This window comes from Fonsecaea multimorphosa (genome assembly GCF_000836435.1).
Source record: "Fonsecaea multimorphosa CBS 102226 unplaced genomic scaffold supercont1.14, whole genome shotgun sequence".
Classification (NCBI taxonomy): domain Eukaryota; kingdom Fungi; phylum Ascomycota; class Eurotiomycetes; order Chaetothyriales; family Herpotrichiellaceae; genus Fonsecaea; species Fonsecaea multimorphosa.
In genome coordinates, this window is record NW_015971648.1 from 601,153 (window position 1) to 616,923 (window position 15,771).

Consider the following 15,771-nt stretch of genomic DNA (forward strand, 5'->3'; position numbering starts at 1 on the left):
CTAGAGAGATCCCGGTGTAGCTCTCTTCAAGGGCAATTGCGGCTTGTTGAACACCGACCCGACAAATATATGTGCATCGACACCAGTGAGAATCTCCCCCATAACGATTGGCCACTAAACAGGATGAAAAAAATAACCAAGTCGAAATTTGGGCGAGCCAGCGTCTTCCTTTGTTAGTGATTGGCAAACCGAAAATTCGACGTTTAGTGTGGGATGGGTCTCTTCATCGATCTCAGGAGAATCCGGGTTTCCTCGTGCCTTGCCCTTGCCCTTTCCAGTCAGCCATGTGGTGCCCCCCTTAGCTTAAGCCACGTCCTATAGGCGAACCCCCAACAAGCAGGCCACTAGGGTACTTTGGCATGGCCGCTTAGGGACCACGGGGGCCACCTTAACCGGGGCCATTAGCTCATTTAGCTGGGGCTAGTGAAGCCTCTGCCACTGGCTGCATGCCACACTCCAGTGCTTGGGGCCCTTTCCGGAGCACTCTCTCCTCTTGTCTCTTTCTCAGTTCTCCCACGAACTGTCCTGCGTTGACTTTCTGGCACCTCTTAACATCCGACATCTACAAGCCGCCAATATTTCGTTCCTGTAACATCGTCACCCATATCCCGCGATATCTCTCGTCCGTCGTTCGACCTCTTCCGCGCCCCTGGCATATTGCCCTGTTCTCCCACGGACTCACGCGCCCATATACCGCATTTCACTTCTCGACTCCCTCCAAAAAGCTACTTTTGACGGACCCCGTCCACATTACGACTCCCACTACTCCGTTCCCTTGCAAAATGCCTTCTCCATTCGGGTCTACCTTTGCCTCTGCTGCTGCTAGCACGAATGGTGACGTTTCTGGGAATAGAAGGGACACCGCGGGCTCAAGTGACTGGTAGGCCAACCGACTCCAGCACTAAAACATTGCGCACCACAAATTTGTCTCCCGTTGTTGCCCCCCATCAATGCCAAAGACATTCTATCGCGGAATCCATTTTGTCTTGCCTGATTTTGTGCGGATTAGGGAATTTTATTGACCTTTTCATCCCTTTGCAGGTCTCGAAGCCGTCTCAACGGCGCCCCGCAAACCTTCCGCAGAGTCTCTCAAGCAACCACCCACTCACAGACACAACCACAGACTCGAGAAAACGCGAGTGTAGCATCGTCCACTGTCAACAACGGCGGTGTCTACATTCCTCCTCACCTCAACTCCGCCAACCCTTCCATGCCCCGAAACCCCCCTCTTGGCGACGCCCGCTACTCCAAAGACCAACTTCTGCACATTTTCCAAAGTCTCAAAGACTCCTCGGCTCTGGATCGGAACCTTGAAGATATCTTTTTGGGCAACTGGAATCCATTAGACAGTCAAAACGGGGCGGGCAGTCACGTAGCCGGCGGTGACGGCAAAGACCAGACCCCCGGGCCAGAGGTGTGTTGGAGCTACAACATAAATCCCGAGCCGTTTGGTTTAAGAGGCATGACAGAGGAGGAGAGAGTGGTGAGCAAGACCCAATATCCGCGCGAGATTTTTGGGCGTGGCTGATCTTAGGTGGCAGCTGTTTTCCGGTTCAATCAATTCGCCAATCAAACCTCAGCAAAATACCTCGAAAGAAAGCACCGGAGTGGGAGTCATCGGTGGGCGCAAGGCTTCTCTATCAAACTATAACAGCACGACGGGGACGTCGAGACCCGGAACGCGTCGCCGGGAGACGAGTGAATCCTTCATGAGTAATGGACCCTTGTCACCCGTAGAAACAAAGACCTTTTTCCGATCCGAATCGAACACTGCAACTCCTCCACCAGCTCTGCTGCGACGTCGAACCGACTACAAGGAAGAAGAAGCCACACCGACTACCAAAGAAGACCCTGAGCCGGACGAAACCCCAGAGTCCCACCCCTCGTTCCCAGGACTGCGCCGAGCAGGCACTGGTCCTCTAAGCGCAGGCTTGAATCCTCCGTCCGCGTCGCCCTGGTCAGCCGGAGCGCAAGGGTCAGCTTTTGGATCTATGGGTACTTTTGGCAGCTTTGCGATAGGGGCTGCAAGCACGCCAACCGACTCTGGCGACAAGCGACCTGGCTTTGGCAGCGCACGCAGTGCGAGTCGATTCAAGGATCTTTTGTCCAAGTCGAGCTCGGAGGACGTCTCCCAACCTGGAAAAGACAAGGGTCTATTTGGAGCGCTGGAGAAGCTGCCGGAAGAGGATGCGGATCCCAGCCAGGCGAAGTTGCGCGACGAGCTCAAAACCCGTCCCGGTCGTAGTGAGACCAACCCATATGAGGACGCACCAATGCGGGCAGGCAGCGCAGCTCTGGGTGGTGCCCAGGAGGTCATTCCAGCCAGCGCCGGCATCGAACAAATGGGCATGTCCGCATTCGGCCCTCACGCAGCGATTGGCACTCGGGATTTCGGCCACGATGAAGGATACCAGCAGACCCCCCACGGGCGATACAATCTCCATGAACCCATGAGCCCAACGAACACCAACCCATACCAAAGTCCGCACGGCCGTGTTGTTGAAGATGATGAACGTGACACAAATGACTCTGCGTCCCAAGCTTCGGGTCTCCCACCCTTTGGCGGTGCTGCCCGTCGGACCATGTATCCTCCCTCTGACGATCGAAGTCATTCAGCAAGTGGTCTCCGGAGCGCCAGTGGGTTTGGTGGTCTGCCGGGCTTTGGTGGGTTAGGTGGTGGGCTAGGTGGCAATCCTACTTGGTCCGGCGCTGGTATTGGATCGACCAAACCCGCAATGGATCGAGGGATCTCGTCCGCATTTGGTGATCCCATATTCAGTCCTCTATCCGAATTACAGTCACCGGGCGGCCTCGGAGGCGGTTTCGGTGGATTTGGCTCTGGGGGACGGGCTGCCCGGCTTGGAGCCATGTTGCCTGCGGCAATGCAGGAACAAATTCGAGGCGATAGCAGAAACGAGACCGCATCTTTTGACTCTCGCCCAGACAGTGCTCAGCAACATCCTATGCGCGACCCCTTCGACAGCACGAACCGTAGACCAGATGAGTATGGTCATCCATCTAGTCTCTTCGAAGACTCTCCTCCAATGAGGAGTGTTGAAGAACCTCTCAGTTCCATCCAGCCTGGTCAATTTGGACCTCCAAGCTCGGGGCCCCCGACGACTTCAGTGTCAATATCTGGTTCAGCTTCGCAGACGGCACCACCGAGAACGGGCGGATCGGATAACTATCAATCCGGCCATGGTCTCAGCCAATCGAGCGGAAGCAACTCTTCAAGTCAATTGCCAGCTACACAACAGCGACAAATGGTTATGCCAGACCGGATGCGCTGGATCTACCGTGACCCTCAAGGAAATACCCAGGGACCCTGGTCAGGTCTGGAGATGCACGACTGGTTCAAGGCCGGTTTCTTCACCGCCGAACTACAGGTGAAGAAGCTCGAGGATGCCGAGTTTGAGCCCCTTGCTCAGCTTGTGAGGCGCATAGGTAACTCCCGCGAGCCTTTCTTGGTACCTCAAATCGGTGTTCCCCACGGCCCTCCTACCGCTGGCCCAGGAAACAACTGGGCCAACCCGTCTATGGGAGGATCTGCTGGCGGTACTGCCCAGCCACCCTTTGCTAACAGCTTCCCAAGCTTTGGCACAACGTTGACCGCTGAACAACAGAACGCCCTAGAAAGACGTAAGCAAGAAGAGCAGTATCTGATGGCAAGACAGAAGGAGCACCTGGCGCAACAGCAGATGGCTATGAAGATGCAGATGCAAAACGGGATGCATTCCTTGCACCATCATTCGAGCGCCCACTCTCTGCAGAGCCAACCCAGCTTCGGAAGCATCACTTCGCCTACAGGTTATCAGCCTTCGCCCATCCAGCCGTTGATGCAACCTCCCCAGCAAAATCTGCCGTTCGCCCACCATGCAGGACCCTCTGCGGGGCCAGCCTTTGGCCGCGAAGATGACATTCATAACATGATGGACCGTTTGAGCTTCAATCAACGTGCAAATCTACCGTTCACAAGCGCCCCTTTAGGTCCACCACCACCACCAGAGGTTGCCCCCTCCTCCCAACAAGTCAACACTATGCTGCAAGATAGGGCTCGACTGCAACAACAACAACAGCAGCAGCAACAAGGCGACATGCGCGGCCATCAGGACACTTTTTTAGGCCCACAGGGCCGCAACGAGCGGCTGGACGAGTTTCACAGACTACGTGGACAAATCGACATACCAGCCGGTCGTCTCGGCCCTGAAGAGCCTCGACCTCAACCCATTGGTGCACCTCGCCAAGTTAGTGAGCAACCTGCCGCGGCGGCACCACCAAAAGTTCCGGCCCCAATTGGACACGCTGCCGTTACTGCTAAACCAGAGCCAGAGCCGCTTTCTTTAGCCCAACAAGTGCAGATTGCAGCAGCCAGCCAACAGGCGGCTGCTGAAGAAAGTGCGTGGGCCAAGAAAGACGCGCCGGTCGAAGCGCCTCCTGTCTCGATTTCACCTTTGCCCGCCCCTGCCGCTCAGCGCAATAGGCAACACGTTGCTGACGCACTAGCCGCGGAGTCCCGATCGGCAACTCAAACACCCATCGAGACGCCTGTTGTTTCCGTTGCACCGTGGGCTGAGCGCACTGCCGAGCATGCCAAAGGACCGTCTTTGAAGGAAATTCAAGAAGCTGAAGCTAAACGCGCTGCGGAACAGGAAGCAATCGCTGCAGCAGCTCGGCGGGAACAGGCCGAGCAGGAAAGATTGGCCCAATCCCAGGCTCCAGCTCCAGCCCCAGGTCTTCCGTCAACCTCAACGTGGGGCAGCTCTGTATCTCCTGTGACGCCTGGCACTCAAACCACTTCTGTCTGGGCGAAGCAAACCCCTGCCAAAACAGGTGCTGGGGCGAGTGCACCTCCTAAGAAGACGCTGGCGCAAATCCAGAAAGAGGAAGAGTCTCGCAAACAGCGCGCTGCCGCTGCCGCTGCCGCGGCAGCCAGCGTACAGAATGCTGGTAATCCAACCAGTGGTTCAGCCGGCAAGAGATATGCTGAACTTGCTGGCAAAGCGGCTCCAGCTAATCCCGGTTCGGCGGGCGGCGTCTGGACGACAGTAGGCTCGGGTGGTAAGGCCAAGGCCCCGCCTGCTGTTGTTGCAACACCTCAGCCAGTTTCCCGAACAGTGTCGGCGAGCAGTGCACCCAAGACACGACCAAGTCTCCAAACGCCTCGAAGTAACACCCTCAGCAACCAGAGCAAAGCCAACGAAGAATTTACCAAGTGGATCAAAGGGTCGCTCGGGAAGGGGTTGAACAGCGGTATCAACTGTAAGTACATACTGTCAGATAATTTTATGGATACTAACGTGCCGGCAGTGGACAATTTCGTGCAAGATCTGCTGCAGCTCCCACCCGATGTCGAAATCATATCAGATAGTGTCTATGCGAGTTCGCAGACCCTTGATGGACGCCGCTTTGCAGAGGAGTTTGTTCGGCGCCGGAAGCTTGCCGATAAGGGCGTGGTGGAGCCTGCCACTGGAGTTCAGCCGATGATGGGAATCGGTGGAGGTGCAGACACTAAGAGTGCCGGGGCAGCGGGAGGCGGATGGAGCGAGGTTGCTAAGAAGGGCCCGGCAAATGCCAGTGGTGCGAAGGAGGAGAGCAATGCGCAGTTCAAGGTTGTTGCCACGAAGAAGAAGGGGAAGAGATGAGATGAGATGAGACGCGAGAAACGAGGAGTGAGCAAAAGTGTCGAGAGATGAAGCAGGCGGAAGCCGTCATGTGCTGGCTAGTTGACGGTCCATTTGTCCTGTAACGAGTACCAGGTAGAGAGAAGACATGGGGTTTGACATGTGACAAATGCGATGATACGATGCCAAAGTGGCTCGGCTTTGGCTATGGCCATGGAATTGATGCAATGAGGAGCTGCAATCCCCTGTCTTGCATGTTTATTGTCTTGTTTGACGGAGGTGATGGCCGGCCACGTTTCCCACACAATATCCTTCTTTGCGAGACCAGGTGCCGGTGCCTCTCAAGCGCGGTGATAGAGTTGCCGCAGTTGCCACAGTCGAGAATCCAAGGCCACCTACCACCTACCACCTACCACCTGCATCCTCAGGAAACATGGCCTGGATTCTGTGGTTATTGCCCATAGTCAGCATTTCGTGCTCCTTGTTGTAATTATACGTCTCGACCACCAGAGTAGTACACTTTATATTCTCTCCTCCTCCTCCGCCGGCGGATGAATGCTATGCTATTTGGTTATAGCATTCGGGATTTAGATAGCATGTATCTAATGTATCTGTCCCTGAACGAGAGGTGCTACCTGGGGTTGGACTCTTTGTATTTACTTCTGTGAGGTCCGGTCCACGAGGAAAAACCCCATTCATTTCATGTGACCCGCGGCTGAAGTCCAACCAACCGCCCTTTTAGGACCTCAGCCTCGTCTCTCCGCCCACGTTCCTTGGAGATGCATAGGAAGAGGGAGGGGGCCAACTAAGAATATATTATCTCCCCTGGTCCGTGATTATCGATGGAGAAGGTCTATGGGAATGATACAACGTCTGTGTGGGAATTAATTGCGCCGAGGGTATTTCATTCAGAATTCCATTCTCCTGGTCAGAATCGAATATTTAAATTCTATCTTCTGTCTCTTTGGACATGACCACGCTTTACTGGATCTATCCACAACGTCCACAAGTCTTCCTTTTCCAATGTATCACACTTTTTTTCTTCCCTCTCTCTATATCTCTCACTAAAGCTAGGAAAACGTCTCAATCACACTCCTTGGCTTAGTGTACTTGCCAATGGGCACGTACGGGACGTGATCAAAGCCCATAGAGCCCGGCCCACCAAGTTCCAGTCCCCGGGGCGTGTCAGTCCAGCGTGGCGACGCCGCGATGGCGACGACGACCACTTTCAGCCCGTACTTGTACTCGGGAGTCCCCAAGCCGGCGCCGGTCTCGAGGTCCAGCACAGCGATGAGATCCGGCACCGAGGCCAAGACGGAGGTCGTCTGAATGCCCTCACTGGTGACACTGGTGGCCTCGACAAAGGCGTTTTCGTTCTTGAACGGGATCCGCACCGTCGCTTTGGCGCCGCTACCACTCAAGATCCCGTCGATTTCGACGACGCCGTACGAATGGCCCGTCTTGAGCACGCGCTCGACACTGGTGATCTTGCCCTCGGCCAGGATGCGCGCACTGGCTTCACCACCAACGGCGTCGACGATACGTTTGGCCCGGTCGGCGATGTTCTTCTCCAAGGCCACGGCGCGGCCGATCCACCACGCTAGAGACACCGTGTGCAATATAGCCTGTTCGCGAACGACCTTGGCCGTCTTGGGCGGCCCAGCTTTGCCCGCGCGGCATCCCATCTCGACCGTGGCGGCTCGTAAGGCACTATCCACTAACCTGTCGGTCCGACTGGCCGTCATGGTCATGAAGGAGCCATCCCCACTAGCAATGGTGGCGGGCACCAGGGCCTCACCCCGCGGCGAGCCGTAGACGTTGACCGTCGTCTGCCAGAAGGTCGGGTACGCGCGGCCCATCAGGTCGGCGTCGACGGTGACCACGCCGTGCGCAGCTGCCACCTCGAGGTTGACCATCCCATTCCCGCCACCGATCTCGACCGCCATGAATCCGTCCATAGGCCCTATCCCCAGCACCCGCGTCAGTTCGTCCTGCGCCTTGTTGCACTCGTCCGCCTCCATCCGCTCCAGGCTGACCTCGGGACTGCCCATGCATCCCGTCCACCCAATTACGGCGTCTTCGCGCAGATCGTCCGCTGACACCACTTTGATGGAACCCGGCGCCTTTTTCAGTACTGATGTGATCTTGAGGAACTGCTGGTACGGATCCCCTCCCCCGCCACAGCCCAGGATCTTGCACCCACTCGCGATCCATTCGAGATCTGTCGCTGAGATGATCCACTCTCGGTTTTCGACCCGGGGTGAGTAGCTTGGGAGATCGACCGCCGCCGCCGCCTCGTTCTCCTCTTCCGAGTTGCTTGAGGTACCTTCTCTTGAGGTCTGGCTGAGATTCTGCTGGAGCAGATCCGGCAGAACGACTTGAGGTGATGTTCCTTGTTTGGCATGCTTGACGACATCCAGAGTGCCAACTGCTCTGACCAGGATCCGGGCCTTTGCATCGACATACTGGATCGGCAGGATGGTGACTTCGGCGATCTCGACCGTTTCGCGCCTGGCTCCGTTGACTACGGCGGCGTCGGTGGCCTGCCTTGACACGATCTCTTGGGCCTCTCTTAGCGTCTGCTGAGAGGTGTCCATAACCGTGTCCACGATGCCCGAGACTCGCGAGATGGCTGCGCCGACCGCGTTGGCCACTTCGCCGCCCTTGACCTTGCGCACGGCGCGCACCCCAGCAAGTGGCTGCTCGTCTGTGTCGATCAGGATGGCGCCCCCACCCACGATCAGGACGTCCACGTCCCCCTTTTGCACTTTGGTCCGGTCGACCAGCTCCTCCACGATCCGGCGCATCTCCTTCTTGGCTCGCTTGACGGTCTCGGGCGTGACGACATCTCTCAGCCGGGCGGGGTCTCCAAGTCCCCGAAGCGGACTCTCGGCAGAGGGTGAGTACAGCTCGGACGCGGCCACAATGTCCGTTGCTGTGAGGACGTCTCCTCCGAAAAGACGAGCTTTTTGCGGTAGCTCCAGCGCGACGCTGTCTGGTCCGACTGTCAGATGGTCTTCCGAGACTCTGACAATGCTTCCGCCGCCAAGCCCCACGCTCTCCACGGCCGGCAAAGCAAAGTTGGTTCGCACACCTCCGACAAGACTCATCAGCGAGCTCATTCGGGGCAGTCCGTTAGGCAGCAATAGGCCGCTGTCCGAGGTAGTTCCTCCAATGTCAATAACGACCAGGGCATCCTGGCGCGGCTCCACTGTCTGGGATCCATCTGGGCCCGTGCTTGCCGTCGTCCACAGGAACTCGCCGCCTCGAATGGAATTGGTGGGACCGGAATTGAACGTGCGGATCGGCAGGTCAATGGCATCGGGCGCATTCAGGACACTCCCGTCGTTTTGTGTGAGATACAATGCACAGGGCGACCCCTGGAAGATTTCCAGCATGGCCTTCTGGAATCCCCAAATGGTCCTTTCGGCAAGCGGCCTCAATGCTGCGTTGAGTATGGCCGCGTTCTCCCGCGCGAGGAACCCCAGGGACGAGATTTGGTGCGACAGCGTCACTCGAGATCGCACCGACAGACCTGAAGAAGCAGCCAATTCGTGCATCCTCTCCAAGAGGATTCTTCCGGCTTGGATCTCATGTGCTGAGTTGGGCGGCGAGTAGATGCCCGCCACCACGACGTTGAACACGCCGTCCTTGACCAACTCCTCGGCCACGGCTCTGAGCTCGGCCTCATTGATGGGCGAGATCTCGGCGCCCGAGATCTGGTGCCCGCCGTGGCAGAAGAATGGCCGCGTGGCGATCAGCCGGCGGAGATCCCGGGGAAAGTCGATGAAGGGGGGCACACCGAGCCCGAAGCCGTGCTCGCTCCCTCCGCACAGGCGGACCACGCCGACGGGCTGCAGGGACGAGGAACGCTGCACCACGGCATTGACAAAATGCGTCGTGCCGATTATGACACAGCTGATGGTGTCCAGGGCCACATTGCTCGCCTGGATGACGGCGTGGACGGCCTCGGTGATACCCGTCGTCACATCTGGAGTCGTGGGCGCCTTATACGACGCGACTATCTGAGTCGGCGACAAAGAGATAAGGACAGCATCGGTGTTAGTACCTAGATCACTCTCGTTAGTGGATAAGTGCTCATTCCCAGATAAAGACGGGTAGGTATGGAGGCAGAGAGTGAGGCAGACAGGTTTCGTTCTTTTACTTACCTCCCACGTCCACTCCTATACGATACCTCTGATGCTGCGTGTCGGTAATGCCTATGCTACCCATGATCCGATTGCCTCAACCCTGTCGTTTGTACATTAGTTGTTGGCCCGTTCCTCTTGCTGGGATTATGAGGTGATTGTCTTTCTCTCCTATCCGTTGAGGTCTTGTCCCTTGCTACATGTTGTCTTTGAGAAGTCTGGCCGTTGGGTTCTCTTAGCCGATCCGGACAGAAAGCGAGGAATTGGCCGATGGCGGATTCCCAATCGACAAAGCCCAGCTCGCGGAGTTGAGCGGTTGGCCAGCAGTCGATATCAGTTTCCCTTTCTGCATACTTTATCAACCATATGACAAGAATGGAGTAGCGGAAAACGCATTTGTCTTGATAAGTTTTTCCATCGGCGAGCACTGGATATAGCAGATGCATGTAGGAACTTTTGTGGCCACAGACCGAGAAGCTCTTGTAGGGGACACTTTAGATACACCCACAATTCAGATTCAAGCCCTGTGGGCAGCTGAGCATCGCAGAAATCCACTCTTGATGGCCCCACCGCTGTAAGGGGCCTGCCCTTTCGCCTATCAAAAGACGATCGACAACAAAACGTTGGGCGAAGGCCCTTGTATGGTCGGCCAACTTCGGAAGTATTTCGAACAAGACACCCGGGAGCAGGTATGTTGGTTGTATCAAGTCTTTCGGCACATTTCAATGCACGATCGACAAGCATGGATCCCAACAGGCTGATTCCTCCGGGTCGTTCAATTCCAATAGATACTTGAGGTATCTGCCTAGGGTCTCATAAGGTCCCCCCTCGTCGCCACGCTGCCCGTTTGGCCGAAGCTGACGGCTCTGGTGTGATCGGTTAACCTTCGGTTGGCCACGTTTCACAGCTGCTGTTGTCTGTTAATGCCACGTTCTTGAGCGGAATAATGCAAATCCCGATCCTTTCATGTCGATCGGGGCCAGTGTGGAGAAGTATGGACAATGCTGGCGTGGTGACAGATCGGCGAAGTAAGAGTTCAGAAGTCGTTCTAGGCTCGTGCGCGGATGGACGTCTCCGCCTTTTTACTCCCGGCATGAATACTAGTATCGGTATCTAGCCAGATGAATCCCGTAGTGTATGGGTGTGAACATATCCTGAGCCCCGTTAAAGCGAATATCGTTATCCCCGGCTGACGTCCAGTCCAAGGCCTCAATATACGATACTGAGTGGCTTTGACGATAAGCTGGTCAGAGACTGGAATAAAGACAAGGCGGAAGAAACAGACCTTGAATAACAATATCATGGCAATTCAACCAGAAGAACTCGCCATCCCTATCATTGACCTCGAGCCAATTCGCTCGGGGACCCCTGAGGAGGCTCGTAAGACGGGGAAACTGGTCTATCAAGCCTTCCGAGACGTGGGATTTGCGTACATCAAGAACCACGGACTCCCCCAGGATCTTTTGGATCAGGCTTTCGACTGGGTGAGTCTGCTCCTTCGATATCAGCACGCGTTTGCGAAGTGTACACTGCAGCGATGGCGGCGATGGTTCTCTGCTGACTCGATTTATGGAATACAGAGCTCCAAGTTCTTCGCGCTCCCGCAGGCGGACAAAGACAAGGCGCCTCACCCGCCCTATGGGTGGTGGCACCGAGGGTACTCTGGCATCGGGCGGGAGAAAGTGGTGCAGATGGTGTTTGACGCGGACTCGATCTCGCAGCTGCGCCAGTGCCCGGACTTCAAGGAGTCGTTCGAGCTGGGTCGCGAGGACGACGAGCGCACGCCCAACATTTGGCTGCCCGAGACCGTGCTGCCGGGGTTCCGCGAGTTCATGACCTCCTTCTTCGACACCTGCTACGGCACGGCACTGAATTTGCTGCGCGCTATCGCCATGGGGATGGACCTGCCCGAGGACTTCTTCCGCGACTACCACACCAAGCGGGATAACCAGCTGCGCCTGCTGCACTATCCTCCGGTCGAGGCAGAGCTGCTTCAGAGTGGCAGTCTGGAGCGCATCGCGGCGCACTCAGACTTTGGCACCATGACGCTGCTGTTCCAGGACGAGGTCGGCGGGCTCGAGGTCGAGGACGTCCATGTCAAAGGCAAGTTTAATCCGGCGCCCTTCATTCCTGGCACGGTGGTCGTCAACATCGGCGACTTCCTGCAGCGGTGGAGCAACGACACCCTCAAGTCCACCCTACATCGCGTCCGGGCGCCGCCCATGGCTAACGGTATGACCCGTGCCCGGTACTCGATCCCTTACTTTGTCACCGCCAACCGCGACAGGACCATCGACTGTATCCCGGGCTGCTACAGTGCCGACAAGCCAAAGAAGTACGAGCCCATCAATGCCAGAGAGTACATTGAGATGAGGTTGAACGCGACGTACTAGGCAGGTGGAGATGAGGCTTGCGTAGGACGAGACTCCTCGATGTTGCAGGAGAAAATATCCTTGCGCCTTACAATAAGATAGTTTTTATTTGGAAGTTGAAGAGATTCCCTGTGAAAGGTTAACTTCGTCATATGCACTCAATTCCACAGGAAACATGTGCGACTGCTTGTTGAGATATTGTGTGAACACGAAAGGAGAACTGTGGAATACTTGCAGTCTCTACCAAGAGAGCAGACAGATCTCATTTATCTCAATGCGCGGAGGTTCCAAGGTGCTAGCCTGCATAGATCTCTGAAGCAGGTGCAGGGATGGGTAGGAGCGCCACAGATATGTATGTCCATGATATGATACTGTACAGTAGGTTTCCAAAAGTCACCGGACATCGGCCATTTTACACCAAAAGTAGCACTTTTCGACCTAGTTTTTTCCGCTAACTTTATATAGTAATATATCCTTAACTTTTAATATAAAATAGATATATAACTAGACTTTAAATTCTTAATATAACTTTTTTTAAAATATTAAGTATTCGTTAAGTTATCTAGCTTAGAAACTAAAAAAGTTCGAATTTATATATAAAATCACCGAATTTTACGGTTTTTTTTACTTTATTCGAGATTTCTCTCTACTTATAGACTATTTTAATCTATAACTAGAATATCTAGTAGATTTTAATATAAGCTATAAGTTATTAACTTAAAAAGGTATAGTCGCTATACTAATTTAAAAAGTTATACTAGGTTGAAAAGTGCTACTTTTGGTGTAAAATGGTCGGTGTCCGGTGACTTTTGGAAACCTACTGTAAATGAGAAATAGGGAACATTTGCAGACGACTTCGGGTGCCGCATGATCCTCTTGATCCTGCATGCTTCTGGCGGGCATCATTTGGTCTGCAGGAATGCACGAATTTCGGAATAAAAGAACCAAGTGATTTCAACACTCATCTGTTTATGTCTCTATCATGGCTCTTCGCGCCCACAATATTGCAACGAGTCATCTTCCCCTGTCATTACACAAGCCGTCATCGACCACAGACAAGATCTATCGATGGAGGCAGAGATGCTCTAAACAGAGACCGTCGCCACAGCCCCTTGCTTGTTGTCGCTGCTGTTGCCCCGGCCGCCTGCACTGAAGGCGAGGTTCTTCTCGTCGGCGCTTTCTGAGTTGCGCTCTTCGACCCCGTAGAGGACGTCGTCCTCAACGAAAGGAGCCTCTTCGCCCAGACCAGACGGCGGGAAAAAGAAGTTCAATACCCAGAAGACGGAAAAGCTGATTGCCAGCCCAACGATGAAGGTGAGATTGTACAGACGGATCCAGCCGACAAATGAGGCATCTGTGCTACTGTTGACAGTCCCCACGAGACCAGCTATGTTCTGTCAGTATCTCCTATCCACCACGTAGTGCGGTAGCCGGCGAAATACTTACGCAACAAGGGCCACACGCCAGATAGGAAGGCGACAGGAGCGCGCCAGTTAACGCCTTTGTTGAACCAGTAGATCGACGAGCTGTCTCCTCTGTACAGATCGTTGAGCTTCAGTTTCGTGCGACGAACGACATGATAGTCGGCCAACATGACCCCACTGCGAAAAGAATCAGGTCAGTCAATCCCTGATGGACTGTGAGATAAATGGGAGGTATACGTCGCAGGCGCCATAAAGACACCAAAGCCGCTGAGGACTTTGAGAAACTTGTCTGCCGTGCTCAAAAGTTGCCATGGCTGGGTGGCGATGCCAATGACCGCCATGATATAACTCCCACGGATGATGTTGATATATTTGGGACACAGCCCAGCCATGTCCATGCCGGTCGATACCGAATTTAAGACGACAGATATCTGGAGTCCGTCAGAGTTGGCCATCGCATAATGTACCAAAAGCGTCCGCTGTCCAGACTTACCGCGAGTTGTGAACTCACAAGACCCAAGCTGCCGAAGAACACACCGGCTCTTGCTCTGGGGCTGGAATGGTATTCATCTTGAATATCCGCCAACAGGTAGATAGGATTCCAGACTATGTCCCCAAGGATGTCCTTCGCAGCGCTGGTAACAATGATGCCAATCGTGGCAGTGACAGCAATAGTGACAGGAGCGGCCAGCAATTGGGACAGTGTCGGAGCGAATTTGCGGTTAGCATACCTCGTCCAGTCAGACTGGCCCAAGGTTCCAGCACCCCAGGCACCAAGAATGGCGGTGATGCCGAACATAAATGCCCATCCCACATTGTCGCTTGTTCCGGGCTCGTGGAACATACTGCCAGCCCCTCCCGCAACGTGGACAGCCCTAACCGTGGTTAGCAAGGTTGTCCATTCGAGAACGAGGTTCTGTAGCTTACCATATGAGCAGGCCGAAGCAAGACCCGGCGAACAGGACAAAGGAGATGGCAAAGGGAACCTGCAGGCGTTCAGGACGGACCAAGACGAGTGGGATGAAAGCGGCCATCCAAATGATCAATCCGATGAAGTCGTTCGTCAAAAGATGGGAGCCTTCGCTGAAGTAGTTCTTCATGTGCGCAAAGCCTTTCGGATATTTCGTCAGCGCAGTCCTTAAAAGGTCAATGCCAAACACACCTGGAATGATGGCGCCCCAAAGAACCCTCGTAGCTTGACCTCCCCAGTAGGCTTGCATCCCGAACCACATGCAACTAGACACTGAATGTTAGCCTTACTATCTCAATCACCAGATATTGCGGCGAGAGATCTGTTGGCTAGAGGATATCATCGACTTGGGCACGTCATCCGGGGGAGCTTACGCCACGAAAATGCGAAGCACCACTGGAAAGTAGCTTCCCTGAATGCCCCAGGAGAATCGAGACGACACGGTGAAGCCAATATGATGGTTCTCACCCATCCAGCCACATGCCACGGCCAGAAGGCCCGTGAGCACACCTCCCAAGATCTAAACCTTTTGTGAGCATGTTATCTCTTGAGTTCATTGACGTAATGATATACCACGACGCCAATGGCTTGTTGTGGGCTGAGCCCAAAGGCAAGCAGCGTGCTTCCCGTCGACCATGCCGAGATGCAGGAACCTGAGACAGTCCAATATCCTGGGGCAGATCAGTATATATGCCGTGCAAACCAGATATGTGTCCTCCTACCGCAGTATCCCCATATACCCCAGGTCCGTCTCTCCGGCGGCATGGGGATTAAATCCCGGTTACACCACCTGGTATTGTCGGAGTACGAGTGCTTGTCTTTAGGCCTAGATACGTCGATCATAAGCACGTCAACCTTCCATGAGATCTTGCGGTGCTTTGGGCACTGCTCACACTTGCAGCCGCTCCTTGAGCTGTTCCCACTGGAGCCCCATAGTGGTTCTTGTTGTGAGAAAGCCTGCGGCAGGGGGTGCACGTCTCCGTAAGACAAGATTCTGTTACGAAAGAGAATGAAACGTGTTCTCGTGGCAGGAGGTGGATGGGGTAAGATTCGACCTTGGTGGGAGAGGAAAGTCGGAGACAGTGCTTATACATATTGGTTGGTCAAGTGGCACAATGACTATGTTGGTCGCCCAAGTGCTTCAAAGTTGGCCGACAAAGTGGAGACTAAAGTTGGCCGATCTCTGCTAACGGTCGTATCTCCTGTGTATGCGGTTCTGGATTCGGCGAACTGGAG

General features: G+C 54.7%; 4 protein-coding genes across 4 annotated transcripts; 2 read left to right on the forward strand and 2 right to left on the reverse strand.

Annotated features, from left to right (window-relative positions):
- Nucleotides 1-782: 782 nt before the first annotated feature.
- Nucleotides 783-5,642, forward strand: Z520_07256 (uncharacterized protein; the record flags this gene model as incomplete). The annotated part of the gene is made up of 4 exons (XM_016777755.1): nucleotides 783-880; nucleotides 1,042-1,483; nucleotides 1,542-5,259; nucleotides 5,308-5,642. 4 exons carry the CDS (start codon nucleotides 783-785, stop codon nucleotides 5,640-5,642), a joined length of 4,593 nt encoding a protein of 1,530 aa, XP_016631265.1.
- A 1,049-nt stretch (nucleotides 5,643-6,691) lies between these two features.
- Nucleotides 6,692-9,854, reverse strand: Z520_07257 (uncharacterized protein; the record flags this gene model as incomplete). The annotated part of the gene is made up of 2 exons (XM_016777756.1): nucleotides 6,692-9,690; nucleotides 9,791-9,854. 2 exons carry the CDS (start codon nucleotides 9,852-9,854, stop codon nucleotides 6,692-6,694), a joined length of 3,063 nt encoding a protein of 1,020 aa, XP_016631266.1.
- A 1,216-nt stretch (nucleotides 9,855-11,070) lies between these two features.
- Z520_07258 (uncharacterized protein) lies at nucleotides 11,071-12,162 on the forward strand (the record flags this gene model as incomplete). Its single annotated transcript, XM_016777757.1, has 2 exons — nucleotides 11,071-11,253; nucleotides 11,350-12,162. The coding sequence occupies 2 exons, from the start codon at nucleotides 11,071-11,073 to the stop codon at nucleotides 12,160-12,162; spliced, it is 996 nt and encodes a 331-aa protein (XP_016631267.1).
- Nucleotides 12,163-13,226: 1,064 nt separating this feature from the next.
- On the reverse strand, nucleotides 13,227-15,469 carry Z520_07259 (uncharacterized protein; the record flags this gene model as incomplete). The annotated part of the gene is made up of 10 exons (XM_016777758.1): nucleotides 13,227-13,528; nucleotides 13,588-13,742; nucleotides 13,803-13,996; nucleotides 14,059-14,440; nucleotides 14,493-14,676; nucleotides 14,728-14,801; nucleotides 14,910-15,055; nucleotides 15,109-15,206; nucleotides 15,258-15,361; nucleotides 15,429-15,469. The coding sequence occupies 10 exons, from the start codon at nucleotides 15,467-15,469 to the stop codon at nucleotides 13,227-13,229; spliced, it is 1,680 nt and encodes a 559-aa protein (XP_016631268.1).
- Between the last annotated feature and the right edge of the window lie 302 nt (nucleotides 15,470-15,771).